General features: G+C 47.0%; 1 protein-coding gene across 1 annotated transcript in view; it reads left to right on the top strand.

The window, feature by feature from the left end:
• The window catches only part of BEAN1 (brain expressed associated with NEDD4 1), a 99,011-nt gene that overhangs the window by 64,943 nt on the left and 6,742 nt on the right, over positions 1–27,326 (top strand). Inside the window, exons 5-6 of the mRNA XM_084812887.1 lie at positions 11,685–11,888; positions 14,495–14,636. Coding sequence (XP_084669013.1) covers positions 11,685–11,888; positions 14,495–14,636 — 346 coding nt within the window. The remainder of the gene's footprint in view (positions 1–11,684; positions 11,889–14,494; positions 14,637–27,326) is intronic.

Genomic DNA, 27,326 nt, shown 5'->3' with positions numbered 1-27,326 from the left:
AGGGGAGGAAGTTATAGACTACTTGAAAACTATTTGCTGAAAAGGTAACATAGAAAATTAACAAATAAATATAAACAAACTAACACCTGGAATAGAAAGGCCTCCATGGCTCCACCGCCTCTCCCGCACCTCTCCACCCAATCCCCCCCCCCCCGGTGTCAGCTTTTCATTTAAAAAAAAAAAAGTCTGGTGACTGTTCAAGCATTCCTTTGTCAAGTGGAGTTTGGCCCAAAGTTAAACACACTTGCATCATGGCTCAAATGTGGGTGGAAAGCAGCCCACTAGGTATGTTTGGCTGTCCATTGGGGCCTCAGTAAAGCATCTGTGTTTGGTAAGTGCTTGGGATTGCAAAAACTGGGAAGGGAGATAGGCTTCACCCAGCCAAACTGTGCAAGCCTGTATTACATGACGTATAGTTAGGATTTTGCTGGTTCTCATTGATTTTCGATCTCCCAGTGCCTTGGGCCTACCACCACCACTACAGAAGTTCTGGCCACAGACTTGGCTTCATGTAAACCAGGCACCTGGGGCCAATGTCAAAGGTAGGCACGGTTGGGCACATGCAGAGGACCCACACCCCAGTGGGGCCCATTGACAAGAGCTCCCTGGAGTTTCTCCACCTCTTCACCATGGCAACCTGCTTGTTGACCTGCCTCTCACTCTGGCCCAGACAACTGTGGTGGTGAGAAGGTGAAGCGGCAGATGCCACTGCCTCCGTGCTCACTGGCTCTCTGCCTGCCAAGGAAGCAAGTGGTAGCAAAGATGAGAAAGAGGATGAGGAGCAATAGGAGCTGGTGAGAATGGCAGTGAGAAGATACACTCACTGAGGGATGGGGCCCATTGAAGAGGCCTTGCCCAGGAGCCCTCAAAACACTGGACCTGCCCATTACAAACTAAGGCCAATCTCAGCCGATAAAGTTAGCTTGACATAGTCACTGGGATTGTGCATCATGCTTTCTTGCAGGGGCTGGAATGGTTCATGAAAAAACCTTAAATCCCAGCCTTGCTAATAAAGCTCTATTACTTCCAAATGGTTTTCTGCTGGAGAAAGAGGGCAACGAGGCAGCCTCATACACCGTGTGCCGTTTTCCCTCCCAAGTGATCCCTTTTGCCACCATGGTATTTATCATGTTGATAAAAGAGGCCCTGGCCCTGAAGATTGGAAGGTGCATGTGTGGCTTGGGTTGGTTTTTTACCTGTTAATTTGAACCAGCACCTATACACGCCTCGGTGACATCAACATAATACCCTAAAGCCGCAGGCATCTGAAAAGATTTATTTCCAGAGCTCTTTTGCTGCGACACGCTCCTTTGCTTCTGACATTCTCAATTTGCAGGCTGTTGGTGATCCAATCTGATTCCTTCTGACTCTCTAATAAGGATGTCAGCACACGAGGCTCAGGCCATTATCTTATCGCTGCACGAAAAAATAAAAGCCAGAGTTGGCCGTCTCAAAGGAGTGTCCCATCCTGTTTGCCTTGGATGAGCTGCTCAAGGGCACTGGTAGAACTGTTACATATTAGCATACTTTGTACTTCCTTAAATAGATCCCTTTTGAGTGCATCCAAGGAACCCTTTATAGTTGCTGCATGGGTAGCGCAGGAATTTAGTGTAAAAATAATTTCTGGCTACTTGCTGTATAGTGCAGTTGGACATTGTATGCATATGGAAGTTACAGGTCACCCAGGAAGCATTGACTGGGTCCAGACGATTGCAGGGGTAAAAGAAGCCATCGTGGCTTCTTCCTCCGCCCCCATTGGTGCTGTGTGTGACCGTGATTTGCATAATTACCCATGATGCAGCTCGGGTTTCTGTGGTGTCCAAACCCAGCACAGTGCATGGCAGTGGTGGCTTCTTACGCCACAACCCATGGCTTGTAGTAAGGGTCGTGGTGTGGGTAAAAAGACACCCCCGCCACAAACCACACTGGGTCCAGACAACAAAGCAACCCACACTGCATCATGAGTAATTATGCGAATCACAGACAAGCGTGTGGCAGTCACAGGGACAGATGAAGAAGCCATGACGGCTTCTTTCACCCCCGTGATCATCTGAACGCAGCCATTGTTTCGTGGTCCATGTGAAGTAGGTAGATCTCACTGAGGTCAATGGGATTTGTCTAGTTGGAAATTGGGATGCTCAAACATATCCCAACAAACTGCCAAGACAGCTTTGAGTATTGAGCAGTATAGAAACGTAGTAAATAAGTAAATCTTCTAGTTGCTACATGGGCTAGACCAGGAGTGGGGAACCTTTTTGGCCTGAACATTCAATTCCATTTTGAAGAAGCTCTTTGGGGCTGCATTCCATTGATGAGCGGAGCCAAAGGGAAATGTGAGTGGGGACACAAGCAAAAATGGGTGGGGCTGAAAAATCCACCACCACCCCCAATTCCATTTTTACCAATTTATGGTACTCGGAAGTAATCAAGACAAGGCTCACAAAGAGGAAGGCCTGAATCGCTCACCAGCCTCCTCCCCCGGCCTCAGCCCTGGAAGGGAAAGCTTTTATTGCCATCAGCAGCTGACTAGGGATGAGTGTTTTCCCCTGCTAAACTCTAGGAAAGTGTTACGTCACAGTGTAGCACCTGAAAGCAGAGAATTCAGTTGGTCCTTCTTGACCAAAGTAAATCATTGCTGAAGAGGGAACAGGTCCGAAGGCAGCAGGATCAACAAACCCTTAGTCAGCTGCACTCATTTGCCTTATTCTTCGCACCATGGTGGGGATCCATCATCCGTTTGCCCTCCTTCCTCACCTTGATGAATGGATTGCACATTCAACAGTCACCATATCCCTGGCTCTCTAGGCAGGGACATAATGGTGTTTTGAAATCATAGGCTCATCTCACCGAGAGATTCAGTCTAAGAACAGGCACATAGTTCATCAGTTCAATGGAACACTGTAATGTGCAGTATATCTAGTACCAAATGTGTGCTGGTTGCTCAGTGGAATAGAGCAGAAGAGCGTTTCCACATGAGCGATTTAATGCACGCTTGTGATTGGCCATTCACGGAAGTTTGTGGATCCATTACATGATGTCGTCAACATCCAGGAGCCTTCCTGTGCTTTTTCCGGTTTACTCGATTGTAAAAAAAAAAAACTCAAATAATCAGCTTAAAAAATATTGTTTGTTATGGGATATACCACTATTTTTCAGCCGCTAGATGGTGGTGTTTTCACTGAACAATATAGAAAGCTCCAAGAAAGGGCATTTTGTCATGTTCTCATCTAAGGAGCTAATCCTCATTGTGCCACGGAAATAGAAGCAAAATGCTCTGGATTTTCCTTTAATGTAGGGTCAGCATAAGATGGACAAGATGGGGATGGAGGCAGAAGTCAAGTCATTACAAAAGTTTGACAAATAGTTGGGACAAGTGGAGCTTGCATCAAAACGTTGCAGCAGATCCCTGCCAAGCTACATCGCTGTAGTGTAGAGAGGGAAGATTTTTCCCCTCAGCCCCAAGACGGCCCCTCCAGGATCTTTACTAGAGGTCTGAGCAGACCAGTTCCTTCTTCCCGCTCCCCCCCAATCTCCAGACCCCCCCCCCACCAACTGATATCTCAACATTCTCTAAACCATAGAAAGTCATTCCTATGACATTTTGTTTTAGATACATTTATTTATTTATTAAATTTATTAATCGCCCATCTGACTGGTCACCCAGCCACTCTGGGCGATGTACAACCCACCATAAAACAATTTAAAACAATAAAATTTTACCATAATTTTTTTTTTTTTAAATACCCTAACCCACCCCAAATGCCTGCCTGAACAACCACGTTTTTAATGCACGACGGAAGCTCATTAAAGAGGGGGCATGACGGAGTTCCCTAGGGAGGGAGTTCCACAGAGTGGGGGCCACCACAGAGAAGGCCCTCTCCCTCATCCCCACCAGTCTAGCTGTCCTGGCTGATGGGACAGAGAGAAGGCCATCTGAGGCTGATCTTGTTAAGCGGCCTGTCTGGTGTTGCTGGAGGCGCTCCTTAAGATAGGCTGGGCCGGAACCATATAGGGTTTTAAAGGTCAAAACCAACACTTTGAATTTGGCCCGGAAAACAACTGGTAACCAGTGCAACTCCTTCAGCACTGGAGTGATGTGATCTCGCCGGCGGCTGCCTTTAATCAGGCGAGCCGCCGCGTTCTGTACCAGCTGCAGCTTCCGAACCGTCTTCAAGGGTAACCCCACGTAGAGCGCATTACAGTAGTCTAAACGAGAGGAGACCAGGGCATGTACTACCGATGGGAGCAGATGGTCGGGAAGGAAGGGGCGCAGCTGCCATATCAGATGGAGTTGATACAGCGCTGTCCGGCTCACAGCTGACACCTGAGCCTCCATGGACAGCTGGGAGTCCAAAATGACCCCCAGGCTGTGGACCTGGTCTTTCAAGGGTAGCCGTACCCCATTCAACACCAGGTCAACATCCCCCAGCCTCCTCTTGTCTCCCACCAAAAGTACCTCGGTCTTGTCAGGGTTGAGCTTCAGCTTATTCCTCCCCATCCAGCCACTCACCGTCTCCAGACATTTGGACAGGGATTCTACGGCCAACCTTGGTGAAGATTTGAACGAGAGGTAGAGCTGCGTGTCATCCGCATATTGATGACACTGCACCCCAAACCTCCTGATGATAGCCCCCAGTGGCTTCACATAGATGTTAAATAGCATCGGGGAGAGGATGGAACCCTGTGGCACCCCACAAGTAAGTGGCCACGGGTCTGAAACCTCCTCTCCCAGTGCTACCCTCTGGTACCTGCCGGAGAGGAAGGACCGGAACCACCGCAATACAGTGTCTCCAATGCCCAACCCCTCCAGGCGGTCCAGGAGGATACCGTGGTCAACGGTATCAAAAGCCGCTGAGAGGTCGAGGAGAACAAGGAAGGAGCATTCACCCCTATCCAGAGCCCTCCTCATATCATCCACCAAGGTGACCAAGGCCGTTTCTGTCCCATGCCCAGGCCTGAAGCCCGACTGAAATGGGTCTAGATAATCAGTTTCTTCCAAGTGTGCCTTCAACTGCACCGCCACCACCCGCTCAATCACCTTGCCCAAAAATGGCAGATTTGAGACTGGGCGAAAGTTGTTCAGAACTTGAGGATCCAAGGAGGGCTTCTTTAAGAGCGGTCTTATCACTGCCTCCTTGAGGGCTGATGGCATCACTCCCTCCTCAAGGGAGGCGTTCACCACCGCCTTGATCCCCTCACCCAGTCTCTCTCTGCAGCTCATAATGAGCCAAGATGGGCAAGGATCAAGTAAGCAGGTGGTCGGCCTTACAGATGAAAGCACCTTGTCCACTTCATCAGGAGGAAGAAGCTGGAACCGATCCCACAAAACCGGTTTGCCACAGGCCACCTCTTGCTCACTAACTGTATCCACAGTGTGCAGAGTAACACACCTAATCTGATCAATTTTATCTGCAAAGTGCCTTGCCAAAGCCTCACAGGAGGCCTTAGAATGCTCCAGTGGTTCCGGAGCCACAGGACCGACCAGGCTCCGGACCACTTGGAACAGCCTCCTGGGGCAGCACTCTGCAGACGCGATGGAGGCAGCATAATATTCCTTTTTTGCTGCCTTCACCGCCACGTGATAGGCTGAAGATATAGCTCTAGCCCGTGTCTGATCGACTTTGGAGCGAGACTTCCACCACCGGCGTTCTAGCCGTCTCACCTCCTGTTTCAGAGCTCGTAACCGCGGATTGAACCATGGTGCAGTCCGAGCCCTGTTCAGGGGGAGAGGGCATTTCGGAGCCACCCGATCTAATGCCCCAGTGATTGCGGCATTCCAGCCACCCACCAGGGTCTCGACCGAGTGGCCGTTGGCATGCCCCAGAGAATCCCCAAGCGCGTTCAGGAATCCATTTGGATCCATAAGACGCCTGGGGCGGACCATTTTAATGGGTCCTCCACCCCTGCGGAGGTGTTGTGGAACCGAGAAGTCCAACATCACCAGATAGTGATCTGACCATGACAAGGGGGTGATGGATATACCCCCGACTTCCAGATCACTCCCCGCTTCTCCAGAAACAAACACAAGGTCTAGTGCATGACCGGCTACATGGGTGGGCCCAGTTAGAATATGGTGCAGCTCCCAGGAGGCCATGGTCTCCATGAAGTCCCGAGGTGCTCCTATGAGGATGGCCTCCGAATGTACGTTGAAGTCCCCCAACACCAGTAAGTTAGGGGACTGTACACGCACATCAGAGACCACCTCAAGCACCTCGGCCAGGGAGTCAGTCGTGCAGCGGGGTGGACGGTACACGAGCAGAATCCCCAGACTGCCCTTCGGGCCCAACCTCCAGTACATGCACTCAGCAACCTTGGTCTCCCGGAGAGGGGGTCTGGTGAAGACCAAGGACTCTCGGTAGATAACAGCCACTCCCCCTCCCCGATCCCCAGCCCTCGGCTGCTGTGCATACGAAAATCCAGCTGGACACATGGCTGCAAGGGTTGGAGCAGCAGCCTCGGCCAGCCAGGTCTCCGTAATACATGCCAGGTCTGCACCCTTATCCAGGATCATGTCATGGATAAGGGAGGTTTTCTGGGTAACAGACCTGGCATTGCAGAGCAGCAAACGAAGGCCAGAAGATGGGGTCACGCCTCCCTCAGCCATCCTTTGGCTCTGGACAGGCCCGGAGCAGGGGACAGATACTACACATCTCTCCCTTGTTCCCCTTACCTGGCATGGCCTGCCCCTAGCGCTCTGCCAGCGCCTGCCGCCCAGCCTCGGTATGTTCTGGCCCCCAACACTCCCCCCACTGCCTCCATCAGGTGGACACATGCCCCCTCGCTCCTGCCTATCAGGCAGGCTACCCACCCCTAAAAACACAACAAAATCCCCCCCAACAAAATAAAACAAACAAACAAAACAATTAAAATCCCCTTAAAAATGCCAGGCAGGAGTCCACAGGGAAGGCCTGGTGGCGGTGGCGGTGGCAGCGGCAGGCCCAGCAGCGGCAAGCACGCCTCTTCCCCGGTGGTGGTGGTGGTGGTGGCTTCTCCTGCAGGCCCTGGCTCTCCCAGGCCACCTCAGCCAGCCAGCTTATGTAGCCCTTCCAGGGAGGGGCAGGTGGAGCAGCACAGCTGGCTCGGTACCTGGGGGCCTGGTCCTGCAGGGACTGGCGGTCTGCCAGGCAGAAGTCCACAGGGAAGGCCTGGTGGCGGTGGCAGCGGCGGCAGCAGCAGGCCCAGCGGCGGCAAGCACGCCTCTTCCCCGGTGGTGGTGGTGGTGGCGGCTTCTCCTGCAGGCCCTGGCTCTCTAAAATAAAATATTTATTTTAGAATATTTATACACTGCTTCCCATTTTAAAAAATCCCAAAGCAGTTTACAACAAAGTATAGTTTTTTCTACACAAGGCTATTAATCCACTGTATCTGTGTTTGCTATTGTCAAAGAATTGAGATCTGAGCATTACATGAAGACTGCTTGCTTTTCTGCTATATAACCTCTAGGTGGCACTGTGGTATAGCATAATAGTGCAAATACACAAGTGGAAAAAAGCATTTTCTTTCGCTTTCAGAAATAATACCACATTTTCCCTGCTCTAAAGTAACTCACCAAAAGGGCTGTTTAAAAACAGAAGCGAAACTGGAGGATCACAACATCATCTAAAGAACCCATAAACAACCATGAGTAGAGAATGATGAGCGCACAATAAATGCCTTGTGAGAAAATCTCTATAAAACATCATTATAAAAGCACCACAACATTTAGACAAGTCATTGGTTGGAAAAAGCCAGGGTAAACAAGTACGTTCTTGATAATTGTCCAAAACGCATGATCTTCAGTGCCTGACATATTCCAGAGGGAGGGTGCCGCCAGAGAGAAGGCCTGCTGCTCTGTTGCTGCCAGATGGGATTCTGCAGGATATGGCATGGATAACAAGGCCTCCCCTGGAGATCGTAGTGGTCTAATGAGTCTACACACATACACACACACACACACACACACACATATATGCAAATAGGCCCAGCTTAACTATATCTCTTGCATGGCCATCATCCTCGGCAGCCTGAGAAAGAACAGATGTTTTTGACATCTCCAGTTACAGAGGGATGCCAGCTACAGTAAGGCAGCTCTTCACGGTCTCAGCTTTTTTGGAGCATCCTCAAAAATTAGGAGTCTGGCCATGCGATGCAAACATTTCCAGCCTTTCCCCCTTGTTCTGTTGTTCCTCACACTAGTCTAGAGGGAATCCAGGGAAAGAGGGAAAAGAAAAGAGGGACTACAGGTAAAGGGAAGCAATAAAAGAAAGAATCTCAGAAAAATGCCAAATGCTCCTTAGACCCGGGAAAAAACAATGAATGTGCTTGCAGACCTGAAAAAGTTGCCTACTCCTACACTAGAGACATAAACTGGATACAGTGGTGGCAGCTTTGCATGTTTAAATGTGGGGGCCTTTTGTTGTTGCTGTTCAGTCGTTCAGTCTTGTCCGACTCTTCGTGACCCCATGGACCACAGCACGCCACGCCTTCCTGTCCTGCGCTCTCTCCCGGAGCGTGCTCAGGTTCATATTCATTGCATCGGTGATGCTATCTAGCCATCTCATCCTCTGCTGTCCCCTTCTCCTTTTGCCTTCAGCCTTTCCCAGCATCAGACAAAGTGAAGCAGCTGATTTGGGGTGTCATGAAAAGGCACAAATTGTGCCTACTAATCTCCCCTAGCTTCAAACTATATTGTCTACAAAACGATGCACACATTAGGAAAGTCTGTCCCTAGTGACTGAAAATGTTGGAGGGGTCTGTCGACACCATTCCCCGGGGGGGGGGGCTGCCCCACAGCAGGGGAGAGGGGGCAGGCTTATAACTCTGGCCCTTGACGCACTAATCTCCCCTGGCTTCAAACTGTACAAAGCTACGTGCTTGGTACGGAAGTCTGTCCCTAGTGGCTGAAGATGCTACTGCAGACTTCAACTGCATGGACACATTAACATTATTTAATGCATTTAAAAAACAAATTAACCCAGAGGTGCTCACCCCTAGGGTCCCCTTAGTATACATGCCAAGATTCAGGTGTCTAGATTTCACAGTCTTGGGGCAATGGTGTCGACGGACAGACACACATCCTCATCATCATCATATTTTAATTTACAAACTTATATCCTTCTACATACCTAGAGAGCCCCCAACTATGTACAAACTGCTACCTTACTTTGGATGGCCTCATTCTGCTTCCAACCATAGGTACTCAGTCACCTGAGTTCACTGTTGGAGGGAATGAATGAGTCGGTTGGCAAAGGACGAACACATCAGACGAGGGATGCCGGGGTGGCTCAACAAAGGCCAGCACTGGCTCTTAAAGGATGAACTTGCAGGAGGAGAGAGATGCAATGATAGCATCATCAAATCATACAAAACAGGCAGGGCTTGGTCACAATAGTTTATACTACTGTGTAATGTGTCTTTCAGCACCATGCTAGGTGCTGTACAGATCATGGCAGCTAATAATGTAAGAAAATGTGGCATCCCAGAAAGAAGAAGCAAAGCAAATAATTTAAGAATAGTGGAAAAACCATTGTCCCACAGGATGCATAATGCTCCCAAAGTCACTGTCAATCTGATTTCTGGGAAATTCATTGCCTTATAGACACATTTAGGGCACAATCCTATCAAGATAGGTGGCTGCCTCCAAACTCGGAGGTGACCGCCTATCCAAAGCAGGGCAGGAGAAGCACAGAGGGAATCATTCCCTCTGCGCTCCTCCTGTCCTCTGTGCTCCTCCTGCCCTGCATTTTTGGCTAGACAGCCTAGCTGTGGGAGCACAGAGCAGGGAAGGAGGCTGCTGTACGACTAGGGATGTACGAAAGTCACTTACCTTTTCGCAGCTTGGCTTCGCGGTGGGGAGGAGGCGCTTCGCTTTTCCCCCCGAAGTTCAGGCGAAGGTGGGGAGGCTTCCCGCCTCGCCCAGCCGAAATTCAGGCCGGAGGGAGGCTTCCCAACTCGCCTGGCCGAAATTCAGGCCGGGGAGAAGCGCCCCGTCTCCCTGGCCGTGAAACAAAAAGTAAAAAAAAAAAAAAAAAGACCCCGTGATAGGCTACGTGACGATTAACGTAGCCTATCACGGCTAGATTTCCAAAGTCAGCCGTGATAGGCTACATAAATCGTCACGTAGCCTATCACAGGTGACTTTGGGGGGAAAAAAGCGCGTATGCAAATGGCGGCGGCCCATGGGCGCCGCCATTTGCGTTCCTTATTTTGGCACGTCTAGTCTACGTAAAGATTTACATAGACTACGGCGAAAATAAGGGCAACGCAAATAGCGTTCCCTTATTTTCGCCGTAGTCTACGTAAATCTTTACGTAGACTAGACGTGCCAAAATAAGGAACGCAAATGGCGGCGCCCATGGGCTGCCGCCATTTGCGTACGCGCTTTTTTTTTTCAAAGTCACCCGTGATAGGCTACGTGACGATTTACGTAGCCTATCACGGCTGACTTTGGAAATCTAGCCGTGATAGGCTACGTAAATCGTTACGTAGCCTATCATGGGTGTTGTTGTTTTTTTTACTTTAGTTTTTTTTTTTTTTGCAATGGCGGCGGCGGCAGCCGGTCAGGAGACCAGCCGCTGCCCCCGCCCGCGACGAACCGCCACCGAACCGCCGCCGGGACCCGCTGCCGGGAGGGACATTCACCAAAGGTAAGTCCCGTCCCGGGGCAGGGGGGGCGGAGAATTTCACCGCCGATTTTGGGGGGCCGAATGCGTTGGCGCTCGGCCCCCCGAAGATTCGGGGAGAAATTCTCCGCCATCCCTATGTACAACGCAGAGGATGTGTAGTTCATGCAGTTACATTCTCCCCACCTGGAACACCCCCAGCCATGCCCCTTTCTGGCCGCTCCACGCTCCTCTTGCAAGCACGGAGGACAGGGATGTTCCGCCCTGCCTCCGAGGCAGCATGGAAGTTGGGGGAGGCCGGTTCTCTGGGAGCTGACCTCAGAGTGCAGGCTCCGAGGTCAGTTCCCAAAAAATGACATATCCTATGGCCGTCTAGCTACTGTCTAGCGGCAATAGGATTGCTCCCTTCACCTATCATTTACAATTGGCTGTTCCTCCTTACAAACTTCCCAAACCTTTGAAGCTGTCATTTTTAAAACAGGTGATAAACCTACATTAGAGATCAGTTCTCTTGGATGACCCAAGATATTCAGATATTCAGAGATGTTTTGTGTTTTAAATGCTTGATCTCTGAAATTCATTAGCTAGGTTAAGAATTGTCAAGTAGCAAATAAATAGAAAGCCAGTGGGGGGGAAATATCTGTAAAAGTAAAATCCCCATCTATGCTGGAAATCTGTTGGGTTGCCCATAGCTTCCCAAAATACAGCTCTGCAGACATCAGAAGAATACTGTAAGGAGTGCCCAGTGGGACAACCTATCAGACCCAAGGGGTCCCTGTCCCAGTGTAATTGGATTGGTCCTGCTGGGTTCCAATCAATGACAGGCATTTGGGTTTCAACCAATGCCAGATGACCAGGGCTTGAACCATAGTGATGTGGGGAAAGAGTGACCCAAACATCGGCTTTGAATTTGGGACAAGGCCGTCTTAGCTCTGTGGTCAGGCCCTAAGCCCAGCACATGCCCAAGCCATTAAAGACCATGCACCTTTTATCGAACTATAGCAGTTCGGAGCTGGTTTGCCTGCTGTTCTGCAATAGCATGTCAATGGTCTTTCTCTCTCTTTCACACTTGCTGCTTTGTAGAAATTCGCCTGAACGAGACCATCCCCGATTTTATTGGCTGCACCGAAGCCCTCCGCAGAACTAGCATGCCGGATTCTTCGGTGCTGGTGGCCGGGGTAGTGATTGGAGTGGTGCTCTTCCTCTCTTGCGTGGCCATCGTCCTCGGCAGCCTGAGAAAGAACAGATGTTTTCGACATCTCCAGTTACAGAGGGATGCCAGCTACAGTAAGACTTCACCATCTCAGCTTTTTCGCAGCATCCTCGAAAATTAGGAGTCTTGGCAGTGCGATGCAAACATTTCCAGCCTTTCCCCTTGTTCTGTTGTTCCTCACACTAGTCTAGAGGGAATCCAGGGAAAGAGGGAAAAGAGAAGAGGGACTACAGGTAAAGGGAAGCAATAAAAGAGGACACCTCAGAAAAATGCCGCATGCTCCGCAGGCCCGGGGAAAAACAATGAATGTGTCTGCAGACCCGAAAAGGTTGCCTACTCCTGCACTAGAGACACAAACTGGACACAATGGTGGCAGCTTTGCATGTTTAAATGTGGGGGCCCTAGACAAAGTGAAGTCAAGCAGCTGATCTGGGGTGTCATGAAGAGGCACAAATCGTTGGTTCTTTCATTCATTCTTGTTACTGCATTTGTACTCCTAGGGACAGGTGCTTGTGAGATTTCCTGCCTCAGGTGTGAAAATATCTTGGGTGCTCTGCATATTGACCAGGGTGCGGGAGGGGGGGAGATGCCATTTGCTGTTCTGCCTCAGGAAGCCAAATGTCTTGGATCAGCCCTACGTGGATCTACCCCAATTACTTAGAAAGAGAAAGGTGGGTTCCAGTTTGAAGAGCAAAAGAGGCACGTGGGTGACAAGTGCAGATTCCTCTCCACCCCACCACTGTCACCTTTCTGCTTGTCTGACCACAGGCTGACCCTCCAGATGCTTTTCTCCATAGCCAAGCTCCAGTCCCAGAAGTGTAATCATCTGAGAGAAAAATTCTGAGAGGGAGAGACTGCAAGGAGGCACACCACTAATGGGAGGGGGGAGTTCTGTGCACCTCGTCTGCCTGGTCCTTCTGCCCTTAAAATCAGATCTCACCCTTTCCTTTCTTTTTAAACACACATCATCATGCCTAATTTGGCTGATGTAGCACCAAGACATATCCATAGCAAACATATTGGTCAAGGTCACCACCAAATAGTCAAACAATCAGATGCATTCTTGATCTTTCTTGACTTGGATCAAGGCATGTCCATCGCTGTGAAATCTGGTTCTTTTTTGGCCCAACCGAGTTCCACAGTGGGTATGACTTGATTTCCATCTGCAAGCTGAGCTGTCGGCTTTTCCCTGAACTCTTGAGAACTTTTTGTGCATTTTTTTTTTCTTGGCAGGTTCCGCAATTTACATAAATTTGGCCATAATTTGCGCAAGTTGCAGAACCTTTAAAAAAATGCACAAAATGCCCAGAAAATCCATGAACTAGCCCATTTCATTGCAGACTGAGTCAGGCATGGCAGCAGGGCCCAGAACAAAGTCCAGGGAGGCCGAACCTAGGAAAAGTCATTGAACTCTACTCCCCAAACAGATTTCTCCAGCATCTCCACCTGGATCTCTCCAGTCTTCTAAGTCTTTAACTCCATCCTGTCAAAACATGATAATATTATTTATTCTTCCTTGTGGCATTGTTTAGAGATTCTCGCCTTCATGCATGCAAGTTCATTTTCCTTTCTCATGTGAGCTAAGGCTATGGCTTTGCTGTTTTATTATTAGGGATGTACGAAAGGCACTTACCTTTCGCGGATTATGTTTATGGTTGGGAAGGAGGCGTTCCGTCCCTCCCCCCAGAATTCTTGCCCGGGGGGGAGGCGCTCCGTTCCTCTCCCCCCCCCCGGAATCCTTGCCGGCCGGCTGTGCTCCTCAGAGATTCTGCGGAGCCGCTGGCTGGCTTCGCCAGAAGCTGGACATCCGGCCGCTGGCTAGCAAGGACGCAAATGGCGGCGGCCGTAGCCGCCGCCGTTTGCATCCCTGCAGTCAGCCGTGATAGGCTACGTAAATGTTTACATAGCCTATCACAACTGACTTTAAAAAAAAACACACGCGCGTACGCAAATGGCGGCGGCCACGGCCACCGCCATTTGCATTCCTTATTTTGGCACGTCTTAGTCTACGTAAACATTTACGTAGACTAAGACGGCGAAAATAAGGGGAACGCAAATAGCGTAGCGGAGGGATCTTCCCAATTGGTGGTCTCTAGATGGTTTTTAGTCTCCACTGACTCCCCTGGAACCTCCTCAGTAATGGGACCAGAAATGGGCTCTTCCTCTTCCTCTGAACTCTCATGCGGTTCAGGGCTGGTCCTGCCAAGAAAGTGGTGATGCACAACACCATTGCTGACTCTTTATTATAGGGCTTGAAAGCCGAAAGGACCTTCTCGGTGGTGGTCCCCAAATTATGGAATGATCTCCTCAATGAGGCCAGCCTGGCACCAAAATTGATATCTTTTTGGTGCCAGGTTAAGACCTTTCTCTTCTCTGAAGCATTTGGCGGCATATGATGAGGCTTTAATCAGGCCCTGGATTTTGTTGATTGTTTAAAATTGTTGAGATATAGGTGTGTTTCTGTGATGTCTGTTTATATATTTGTATATAGATGGTTTTTATACTATGTATAATGTATTTTTAAGGGTTTTTAATCTTTGTAAAACGCTGAGAGAGCTTCGGCTATTGGACAGTATAGAAATGAAATGCGATGAATGACTATACACCAATAATTCTATAAATACATAAATAAAATGCCTACTGAGGTGTAAAAGGATTCCTCTTTTTTCCTTTCTTCCAGCTCCGGACTGCTTCTCCTATGGTGGCTCAGCTGGAGAACTTAGGTCCAGTTGCATTGAGGAATTTACACCCTCATTCTATTTCAGCTCTTACGTGGAGACTCTGTCTCAGGTCAACATCACACATCCTGACTCTCCTCCACGGTAAGTGCCTTTCGAACTTCCTATTCGAATTCATAAATTCATACCATTCATAGACCGCTTTTCTACAAATGTCATCCAGGCTATGTACAGCAGTTCAAATAAAAACTATACTACATTGACAAACATAAAAACCATATTAAAACAGTATCGAAAAAGCATTGAAATCACTTCTCACAATTTAAAAGGCCAAATTAAAGAGCTATGTCTCAACTCCTTTCCAAAAAGCCAAGGGAGCAGGGACCAATCTTAGCTCTGAAGGGAGAGCATTCCACAATTTGGAAACATATTCTTCTCATGTTTATATCATTGACTGATTTGCTGACTCGATCAATTTAATAACCTGCCTTTCAAATTAAAGGCAGCTGTACATAGTGTACTAACAGATGTCAGGATAGGGGTTCATAGCCTTTAAGCGTGGGTTTCATTGACTGTTACCCAGGGTTAACAATAGGGTGCTTATTTGAGAAACAGTGTGAAAAACAAATTCGCAGTTGACCGAAGTTGGGATGAATGTGATTAGAACTAGTAATCTCCTCATCCCCACCCCAACCCAGTGAATCACCTCTACCCTATTCCATCTCCCCCTTCCAACTGACAACTGCCGACTAGCATTACTGCCCAAGCTGTAATTCCGCGCTCCCTTCTACTCCCCAATACTACTTACCTTAGCATTCCATACACCAAGTGATCTCTTTCCCTGTCCCCTCCAGACATAAACCTCAAACACGATTCATTACAATAGGATACCCCATCAGTCTCCCATGAAGGCACTGACTTGATCTAGACCTGCTTAGCTTCAGCAAAGCGGCCACTTCATGGGCCTTCAGTCTTCATTAAAATATGGTTGCAGGCTTATTTAGCATTTGAGAGAGAGGGAGGGGTCAAAGTTAAAATAGGCTTGGCCACCCACACTCTCTCTCTCTCATACACATACGCATGCACATGCATGCATTAACACACACCCATTCATCTCTCTCTCTCTCTCTCTCTCTCTCTCACACACACACACACACACACATCCATTTTCACATATAAACACACAGTGCTTCTCCTATCCATATGTTTTGGCAATGCCCAATAGTCGCCTCCTTTTGGGAGGAGGTCATAACACAGATAAACTTTGTATTGGAACACTCGTTAATATTGAATGATGTACATGCCCTCCTAAACTATTTACCGCTTTCTTGGAATTTAACATATGGTCAGAGCAAATGGATTTTCTGAGCCCTTTTGACAGCCAAAAGACTGATATTACAACATTGGAAGGATAAATGTTCACCACCTATAATATAATGGACTGAGGGCCTAACAACACTATCAATATTTGAACAGGTGGTATATAGGCAATACCTGTGAATGGATAAATATATGGATATTTGGTCTGTTTTTCTTGAAGCTTATGCAAAGTCTGTTTTTTGTTTGTTTGATTTTTAGAATGTTGTATTTAATGAAATATTGATATTTGTATGCATGTAATTTCTTGTCTTTTTTCTTTTCTTTTTTTCATGACTTGTTTTGTTAAAATCACAATAAAAAAGATTAATAGGACATAAACAGACCATCAGTCAGTCATATACACAGACTAGATTCACACGATCACAGAGGGGGAAATAAACTACGGTGGCTTACTTGAGCTGCCACGCATGCTGGTCGTGTCTCAGTCAAGGGGGAGTTGCATAATTACCCTCGCTGGTGCAGCTTCCCATGCCATGCAAAGCAGATGAGGGTGGCTTGTTGCCATGGGTAACAAGTCACCCAGAACCCATTGGCTGATGTAGTGTTCTGGTGTGGCATGTTAGCTCAAAACAGATACACAAGGTGCATGAGACCTAACGACTGCACTAGATGAATAAGATAATTTTATATAATGTTTATAAATAAAACACTTGATGGTGCATGTCAAATTATAAAGGGAGTAAATATTTCCAAGGCCTGGATGCCATTTATAATAGTCATATCAATGTCATAACAACCATATCAATCATAATCATTGTAACATATGCCTGTTATATTGATGCATGTGTTTGCCTTGTTAGATGTGACCCAGGTAAGACAGGGTTAGTAGAGTGTTAGGGAGGGAGTGAATGGTGGGAGGGCCTGTGTGTGTGTGAGGATTCTGAAGGTATAAAAGGAGAGAGCTGAGAGTTAGAAGTCAGATAGGGCCTTAGGGATTGAGGAAGCCACACCTAGTGAGTGGGGGTTTGGGAATAGGATTTAGAAGGGGTAGAGTAGGTAGGTAGGTTAGGACCAAGCAAAGATTGATTAATAACAATATATAACTCTTCTTGTGTTAATTGCATTTGTATTTGTTTGCTTTTAATACAAATTCCCACGGGTTGGTTTGTCTTACTGCGCTACCATTAGAAACACATATTTCCTGGATACTTCTCCTGTATTGGGTAGAGGGGACCAATTAGGCATATTGTGTGTCTCCTTAACCCAGAGAGTAAAAGGGGCTGAAACTGAGTGTGTCAGTGAGGACAACTGACCCAGCAGAGGTAGACATCCTGTGCGGGTTTTCTTCTCAGTTTCATCAGGTGGAAGCTGGAGAAGGTAGAACTTAGGGCGGGAGCTGCACAATCATGTTACATATATGACAAATGAATCACAATTGATGGTACACATCAAAATATAAGAGAAATGAATATCTGCATTTATAAACAATCGTATCAATGTCGTAACAACCATATCAGTCCTAATAATATCAGAGACTCCGTATATTCTCATTTCGACTATACATAGTCTCCATCAGGAACTCCTATAGACAATTCTTAAGGTACATAACACACTCTAATGACCACAGCAACAAGCCGCCCTCACCAGGTTCACATGACACAGCAAGCCGTGCTGGCAAGGATAATTATGCAAATCCCACCCAACACACAATCAGCACGTGTGGCAGGGGAAATGATATACGTGGCTTATTTTCCCCTCCATGATTGTGCAAACAGGTCCTGTGTCATTCATTTGTTCACATACACATAACACACACATGTTCATTTACATCCATTCTCATACATAACACTCATTCTCATAGATGACACCCCGTTACCCATTCATACACACACGCGCACACACACACACACACACACAGAAATCCCCTGCACCCTGCATTTCAATTAGACTTGGGAAAAAACCCTTCCATTGATTAGAATAGTTTTGCACCTGCAAGTGGATAAGTTATTCTTCTTTTTCTCTCCCACAAAACTCCTTTCTCATTTTAAGACTGAAATTTTTATTTTTAGAAACTCGCGGGAAATCATGCACTCTCCCTCTGCTGGAAAATAGGACTGAGAATAAGCTATGAAAAGTATCCTGGGGTGAGGAGGGAGGAGTATTTCCTAGAGGCAGTAGCATTCTTTCTCTGTTAGTTGTTGGTGGAGAGACTGGGATTCCTGCAGGCATCCAAGCACATGAAGATTCAGTTGCAGCCAGTCTCTCTTAGTCACATTGACCAGCTGGTGCAGTTTCTCAGATGTAAGTCCATTGAATTCAAGGGTGCTTACTCTCAAGTAAGCATGCATGGGATTGCAGCTTGAGTCAGCTACAGTGGACCGCTTATGGCTGCCAACCTGGTGTCCTCCAGTTGTTTTGTCCTCCAGCCAACAGACCGCTTATGACTCACAACTTGGTACCCTCCAGATGTTTCAGACTACAACTCCCAGCATTCCTGGCCATTGGCTATGCTGTCTGGGGCTGATGAGAGTTGAAATCCAAAACTCTGGAAGGCACCCAGCTGGGAAAGCTGCCTTATGAAATGTGAAAGGCTGCAGTATCCTTTCCGTTATAAATTTCAATTTGTTGCTCTTCTTCCAAGCCCAAGTAGTTACAACAATATGTCAAGATAATAGATAGTCTCTCTTGTTTGGCTCTGCAATAGTAGAACAGGGTTAAGGAGACTGAGAAACAAAGCTTGTTGAGTTGTGTAGAAAACCAGAATAATTGAGGTCAAAGGCCTCCACAGATATTACTCCATATTCTCTGCTCCTTTTGTGTGTTTGTTTTTTACTCCAAGTCAAACCATCTCAAGGTCAGTGGGCAATGTAATCTAAAAGCTGAAATTCTCTTACCAAGCATACACCTTCAATGCACATGTTTCTATGTGTGGGTTGTTGTTTTTTCTAATTTTAACAAATTTATATCACTCCTTTACTGATAGTTCAAAGTGGCTAACAGTTGTAGAATACAAAAACACAACCATATGAGCAATAAGTAAAAACAAATCTAAAAACTGTGTGTCACCCTTAAAATGTTGGAAAGGTTTAAAACCAGCTGCAGGCAATACAACCATCACATATACAATTCATGCTCATTTCTCCTAGGGCACTATCAAACAGAGTGCTTATGCCGCACCAATTTTTCTGCATCCTGCTGACTCCCATCTGCAAGTGGTGCCCACCACTTGCAAAATGAAGATTTAGCACTTCTGGACGCAACTGGGAGCAAGTGAAAATGCTAGTTTCAGGAATGGGGCAGGTTATGGGAGCTCCGCCAACCTGTCCCGATCCAGAAACAAGCGTTCCCACTTGTTTCGGGGCTTCCTTTAGGAAGCGTTAAATCTCTGTTGCGCAAGTGTAACCCACTGGTATATTTTTCTTTGAGAATTTTGAGTGGGAATATTCCTGCACATGCTCAGTAAAGGAGTGAGATAGGGAGTGGCCACCATTTTAGACAGTTACCATAACTGCAGTGTGGAAGAAGCTTGCTTTCTCCTCTCTGTAAGGCCCTGAATCCTTCAGACAGGGCTATTTATGTTGTTACTGTGTTGCTCAATCCTGATACATTTTGAGAAGGTTGCTGTAGAGTTGGAGTGAAATGACTAGAGACTGTTTTCTTTCTTCGGCCCACAGAAAAATCAAACATCAGAGAGAAGTTTTATTTCTATTTTTGTTGTTGTGGGCTCAAGCTAAAACACAGAACTTTGGAAGTGCTGTGTTCTGTTTTATTGTTTTTGGTGATAAGTATTGTTATGCATGTAAAATAATTACATGTGCATCATTATTGTTTTTAATTAAGAAATTAAAATGATATATGTTAATTGTCCCTGTACAAGACCTTTGCTGTGAGTCCCTTAGAGACCCTGAAGAAAAGTGTTACACAAGCAAGAGTTCCTACTTGAACAATAGAATTGGCAGCACTCACAGCTTGCACAACAGATGCTGCAGGGTGCAAGAAAATCAGCCGAGGTGTAAGCGCTGCTTTGGATCCTGCCCTTAGTGTGAATCTTTATGTGACCAAAAGGGCGCCATCCATGCACAAGAGGGAGGTATTAGCAGACAGTTTGCAAAAAGTCCAAAAACCATCATCATTATTATATTTATATCCCGCCTTTTTCCCAATACTGGGACTCAAGGCGGCTTTATAATGTTAAAACTTATACAAAGTTTTTGTATAACTACAAAAATTTTAGCAAACTACCTTGAGGAAGGAGTATTTGGTGTGTTGTATCTGAATAGGAATTTTTGTGCAGATTTTTAAAAAATCATAACTTAATGTGGAAATAGGATGGAGTAGGCTTATAAAAGAATCCCTGGGAAACTGACCCAGACCAGAAATGATCCGTACATCGCTAATTGATATAGATATGTTGGTTTGAAAAAAAAACCCACTTTATCTTCAGAAAGAAACTGAAGTGGCTTAAAATAAGAAAATGGCAAAAACAATAATACAGATGAACAAGGAACCAAAGAGACAGCAGCCGGCCATACAAAAACAAAACAATAACTGAAAATAATACCACAATAAAACCATATATTGGGACATGAGAGAGATCCACTGAGAGATCCAAACAACCTGTCTGAACAGAAAAATCTTTTACATCTGGCAAAAGGCCAATGGAGAGAGGGAGTTAGCTGTGCCTCCCTGGGCAGGGAGTTCCAACACCTGGGTGCAGCCCCTGAGAAGGCCTTCTCTTCTGTTCCACTAAACATCTCTTTGATTCAGGCAGGACGTGGAGGAGAAGGTCTCCTGCAGATCTTAGAACCAGGCTTGATTCTCAGAGGTTCCCATTCAGTTCTCTAAAACAAGTAAACCAGCATGCAGAGAAAGGCATGGAAATAAGAATGGGTTTATTTATTGCTGTGGGACAAGATCTGTTTCCCTGCATTTTGCTCCTCTTCAGAGGATGCACATACCTGGCTCCGAATGGACTGCAGATCATCATGCCACCCCTCAGGCTTCAAGAGGACTATCTGCTTTCTTTTTGGTTCTGGTTTTTCAAGGTCCTGCATTGTTGTCCTCCAGCAAAGGAGATCGTTACCTTCTCGTGGTGCTGGAGCTTGAGCACCTCAATGACGCCATGAGCTAAATTGTGAAGGGACACGCAAGACGGGAAGGTCATGGCAGAGAGGTCAGACTAAATACGATCAGTACAACCAGAGATATGTCGGTATACCATCGGAAGATGGGACTCCCAGGTCGGAAGATGGTCAAAATGCTACTGGGGAGGAACAGAGGATAAGTTCAACTAGCCCCAGATGTGATGACGCAGCTAGCTCAAAGCCGAAAGGACAGCTAGCAGCCGATGGTGCTGGTGGTGAATGACGAATCCGATGTTCTAAAGATCAACACACCATAGGAACCTGGAAAGTAAGATCTATGAGCCAGGGCAAATTGGATGTGGTTATTGGGGAGATGTCAAGATTAAATATAGACATTTTGGGTGTCAGTGAACTGAAATGGACTGGAATGGGCCACTTCACATCAGATGACCACCAGATCTACTACTGTGGACAAGACGACCACAGAAGAAATGGCGTAGCCTTCATAATTAATAATAAAGTAGCTAAAGCAGTGTTTGGATACAATCCAAAAAATGACAGAATGATCTCAATTCGAATTCAGGGTAAGCCATTTAACATCACAGTGATCCAAATATATGCCCCAACCACAGATGCTGAAGAAGCAGAAGTAGATCAGTTCTATGAGGATCTGCAGCACCTACTGGATAGTACGCCAAAAAGAGATGTTATTTTCATTACAGGAGACTGGAATGCTAAGGTGGGTAGTCAAAGGACACCTGGAATTACAGGCAAGCATGGTCTGGGAGAACAAAATGAAGCGGGACATAGGCTGATAGAATTTTGCCAAGACAACTCGCTGTGCATAAGAAACACTCTCTTCCAACAACCTAAGAGACGACTTTATACATGGACTTCACCAGATGGTCAACACAGAAATCAGATTGACTACATCCTTTGTAGCCAAAGGTGGCGGACATCTATGCAGTTGGTAAAAACAAGACCTGGAGCTGATTGTAGTTCAGATCACAAACTTCTTATTGCACAGTGTAGAATCAGACTAAAGAAAATAGGGAAGACCCACAGATCAGTTATATGAGCTCACTAATATTCTTCATGAATATGCAGTGGAGGTGAAGAATAGATTTAAGGACTAGATTTAGTAGATAGGGTCCCGGAAGAACTATGGACAGAAGTTCGCAACATTGTTCAGGAGGCGGCAACAAAAAATGTCCCAAAGTAAAAGAAAACCAAGAAGGCAAGATGGCTGTCTGCTGAGACACTGGAAGCAGCCCAAGAAAGAAGGAAAGCAAAAGGCAACAGTGATAGGGGGAGATATGCCCAATTAAATGCAAAATTCCAGAGGTTAACCAGAAGAAATAAGGAATTATTTTTAAACAAGCAATGCGCAGAAGTGGAAGAAGATAATAGAATAGGAAGGACAAGAGACCTCTTCCAGAAAATTAGAAACATCGGAGGTAAATTCCGGGCAAAAATGGGTATGATCAAAAACAAAGATGGCAAGGACCTAACAGAAGCAGAAGAGATCAAGAAAAGGTGGCAAGAATATATGGAGGTTCTATATAGGAAGGATAATAATATCGGGGATAGATTTGATGGTGTGGTCAGTGAGCTAGAGCCAGACATCCTGAAGAGTGAGGTTGAATGGGCCTTAAGAAGCATTGCTAATAACAAGCAGCAGGAGACGAAGGTATCCCAGCTGAACTGTTTAAAATCTTGCAAGATAATGCTGTCAAGGTGATGCATGCCATATGCCAGCAAATTTGGAAAACACAAGAATGGCCACCAGATTGGAAAAAATCAACTTATATCCCCATACCAAAAAAGGGAAGCACAAAAGAATGTTTAAACTATCGAACAGTGGCACTTATTTCACATGCCAGTAGGGTAATGCTCAAGATCTTGCAAGGTAGACTCCAGCAATTCATGGAACGAGAATTGCCAGATGTACAAGCTGGATTTAGAAAAGGCAGAGGAACTAGAGACCAAATTGCCAATATCCGCTGGATAATGGAGAAAGTCAGGGAGTTTCAGAAAAACATCTATTTCTGCTTTATTGACTATTCTAAAGCCTTTGACTGTGTGGATCATAGGGATGTACGAAACTCACTTACCTGGTCTCGCAGCTTGCTTCGCGGTGGGGGGGAGGCGCTTCGCTTCTCCCCCCAAAGTTTAGACGAGGAGGGGGAGCCGTCCCGCCTCGCCTGGCCGAAATTCAGGCCGGGGAGAAGCGCCCCGTCTCCCCGGCCGTGAACTACGAAAGTAAAAAAAAAAAACCGTGATAGGCTTCGTAACGATTAACGTAGCCTATCACGGCTAGATCTCCAAAGTCAGCCGTGATAGGCTACGTTAATCGTTACGTAGCCTATCACGGGTGACTTTGGAGGAAAAACAAAGCGCATACGCAAATGGCGGCCCCCATGGGGGCCGCCATTTGCGTACGCGCTTTGTTTTTGTTTTTTTCAATGTCACCCGTGATAGGCTATGTAACGATTAACGTAGCCTATCATGGCTGACTTTGGAGATCTAGCCGTGATAGGCTACATTAATCATTACGTAGCCTATCACTGGGTTGTTGTTGTTTTTTACTTCAGCTGTAATGGCGGCGGAGGCAGCCGGTCAAAAGACCAGCTGCCCCGCCCCCCCGCCGAAAGCCTGCCAAACCGCCGCCGGGACCCGCCGCCGGGAGGGACATTCGGCTACGGTAAGTCCCATCCCGGGGGGGGCGGGGGGTGGGGGGGCGGAGAATTTCACCACCGATTTCGGGGGGCCGAATGCATTGGCACTCAGCCCCCCGAAGATTCAGAGAGAAATTCTCCGCCATCTCTAGTGGACCATCACAAATTGTGGCAAGTTCTTGGTGGGATGGGGATACCAAGTCATCTTGTCTGCCTCCTGAGGAATCTGTATAACGACCAAGTAGCAACGGTAAGAACAGACCACAGAACAACAGACTGGTTTAAGATTGGGAAAGGAGTATGCCAGAGTTGTATACTCTCACCCTACCTATTCAACCGGTACGCAGAACACATCACGCGATGTGCTGGGCTTGATGAATCCAAGGCTGGAGTTAAAATCGCTGGAAGAAACATTAACAATCTCAGATATGCAGAAGATACCACTTTGATGGCTGAAAGCGAGGAGGAGCTGAGGAACCTTATGACGAAAGTGAAAGAAGAAAGTGCAAAAGCTGGGTTGCAGTTAAACCTCAAAAAACCAAGATTATGGCAACCAGCTTGATTGATAACTGGCAAATAGAGGGAGAAAACGTGGAGGCAGTGACAGACTTTGTCTTTCTAGGCGCAAAGATTACTGCAGACGCTGACTGCAGCCAGGAAATCAGAAGACATTTACTTCTTGGGAGGAGAGCAATGACAAATCTTGATAAAACATTTAAGAGCAGAGACGTCACACTGACAACAAAGGTCCGCATAGTTAAAGCAATGGTATTCCCCGTAGTAACCTATGGCTGCGAGAGCTGGACCATAAGGAAGGTGGAACGAAGGAAGATAGATGCTTTTGAATTGTGGTGCTGGAGGAAAATTCTGAGAGTGCCTTGGACTGCATGAAGATCAAACCAGTCCATACTCCAGGAAATAAAGCCAGACTGCTCACTTGAGGGAATGATATTAAAGGCAAAACTGAAGTACTTTGGCCACATAATGAGAAGACAGGATACCCTGGAGAAGATGCTGATGCTAGGGAAAGTGGAAGGCAAAAGGAAGAGGGGCCGACCAAGGGCCAGATGGATGGATGATATTCTGGAGGTGACGGACTCGAGCTTGGAGGAGCTGGGGGTGGCGACGGCCCACAGGAAGCTCTGGCATGGGCTGGTCCATGAAGTCACGAAGAGTCAGAAGCGAATGACCGAATAAACATCAAAAGCATTGTTATCTCCTCAAAGTTTGTTTGGTGCTTTATTTTATTTTCCTTTTTTCTGCCTTTTTCTTTTTACACATAAAAATCTGCTCCCCAGGGGTGTGACAGAATGAGGTCTACCACTGGGTTATGGTCTCTCCATGAGAACATGGCAGAGGCCTGGTTCATGTTCCTGCCAGAGACTGGCGATGGGTAATGTGGGCTCCTTGCTCAAGGGGTGCCGAACATCCCACCCCCACACTTTAATAGGACCATTCATCCCCCATAAAAGGACAGACATTTGGTGACTTGGGGGGGGCAGGTGAATTTTTAGGATTTTCAAGAGGGTCTTATCTTCAGACAAGATGGCCCAAGGGTTTTTCTTCTTTTTTAATGTTTTTTATTAAGCTTTCATTTTACACTTACAAGAAATAAAAACATAAATCAACATGAAATCACAATGCATACAGAATCATAGAATCATCGTATAGTAGGGTTGGAAGGGGCCTACAAGACCATCAAGTCCAACCCTCTGCTCAATGCAAGAATCTAAGTCAAAGCATCCCTGACAGATGGCTGTCCAGCCTCATCTTGGATGCCTCCATTGTGGGAGAGCCCACCACCTCCCTAGGTAATTGGTTCCATTGTCGTATTGCTCTAACAGATAGGAAGTTTTTCCTGATGTTTAGCCAGAATCTGGCTTCCTGTAACTTGAGCCCATTATTCCATGTCCTGCACTCTGGGATGATTGAGAAGAGATAGTGGGCAAGTGATGTCCGTAAACATTAATTTTTATTAATTATGGCAGGGGTATGCAACCTGGTGCCCTCCAGATGTTTTGGGCTACAACTCCCATAACCTCTGACCATTGACCATGCTGGCTGGGGCTGATGGAAGCTGCAGTCCACAAACAACCAGAGGGTACCAGGTTGCCTATTCTTGGATTATACTCTTTCTCCAAACCTTACAGCAACGTCAAGTGGAACATCGGAAGCTGCCTTAGACTGAGTCAGACCCTGGGTCCACCTAGCCCAGTATTGTCAACACTGACTGGCAGCAGCTCTCCGATGTTTCAGGCAGAATTCTTTCCTTGCCCTACCTGGAGCTGATGAGGATCGAACTTGGGACCTTTTGCGTGCAAAGCAGGTGCTCTGTCACTGAGCCACAGCCTCTCACAGCCCAAGTGGCAGCTTGGCAATTCTCAGCAGCCCAGCCAGTTCCTGGGGCAGAATGTTTGTGGGAATTAGGCTACATCATAATGCAGCATCATTCCCAGGGGCATTCTTGGGGGGGGGGGGAGAAAGCTACTTCCCACCAAAAAAATCTTTAAAATTTGCCTGTCCTTTGTTGTGTGGGGGGGTGACTCCCTGTCCCCCAAAATATATCACATGCACTAGTCTTTGCATTGCCCAGGCCAACACACACACACATATCATGGTGAGTGGCATTGTGCTAGTCTATACTGTATATAAATCCTTCTGAGCAAATATCTATGGCAGCTTGCCCTACGGCCTTGGTGCCAGGGCTGGCATCAAGGGTAGGCATGATTGGGCACTTGCCAAGGGCCCAGACTGAGTAGGCGGCCTACTGATAAGAGCCCCTTGGAATTGCCCCTCTTCTCCACCGTTGCCACCTGCTTGTTCACCTGCCTCTTGCTCTGGCCCAAATAACAGTGGCGGTGAGAAGGAGGAGCAGTAGATGCCACTGCTTACTTGCTCACTGGCTGTCTGCCTGTCAAGCAAACAAAGTGGAAGCAATGTTGAGAAGGAGGAAGAGGACGAGGAATAGCAGCTGGTGACTGGTAGTGAGAAGGTGGGCCTATGAAGGGTGTTTTGGCCAAGGACCGTCAAAACCTTAAACCGGCACTGCCTGGTGCCGTCCAGATGTTTTGGACTTCGACTCCCATCAGCCCCAGCCCGCTTGGCCAGTGGCCAGGAATGCTGGGAGTTGTGGTCCAAAACATCTGGATAGCACCAGGCTAGGGAAGGCTGATCTCAGAGCTACTTCACCCAATGCCATTTTTGTACCCATGACTTCTCAGGCCTATGATGATCACACACGCCATCAGGGTTGTTCCGTCCTTTCCCAGCAGTGATGCCTCCGCACATTTTAAAGGCATAGCTATTAAACAAAGCAGCACTCAGTATCAGGCACAGAATTAGCATCTAGGGCAGAGCCCTCACGAGCCCTGCCTCATCATTCAGCCCTCTGCAGGATGTACCAGTGGAGGCTGGTGGCTCCAATGTCAGTGGGGCGGTCCTTTAGAGTTCTGACTGGTTCTGACTGAAACTCGGAGCGGATTCACCACCCCATGGACATTGGAGCCACCAGCCTCCACTAGGATGTATCCGAGGTGCAGAGACATGGTTTTGATTGTGCTTTTTCATTTTCCTTTCTGAAGGGTGTCCAGAGCAGAAATACTATTTATATAAAATTCTAATTGGGAAATTAATTTATGAAAGATGCCTTAGGGGCGTTAATAATTTAATTGCGCTGATGTATGAGCTGCAAAAATCTCATTTAGGATTCAATTTGATTATCTCTCTGGATGCATCCCTAATCGGTTCTCACA

Source organism: Heloderma suspectum, chromosome 8 (genome assembly GCF_057233095.1).
Source record: "Heloderma suspectum isolate Gila_16-S chromosome 8, 16-S_ref, whole genome shotgun sequence".
Lineage (NCBI taxonomy): Eukaryota > Metazoa > Chordata > Lepidosauria > Squamata > Helodermatidae > Heloderma > Heloderma suspectum.
Note: the sequence above shows the minus strand (reverse complement) of the source record. Positions and strands in the feature narration are given on the sequence as shown.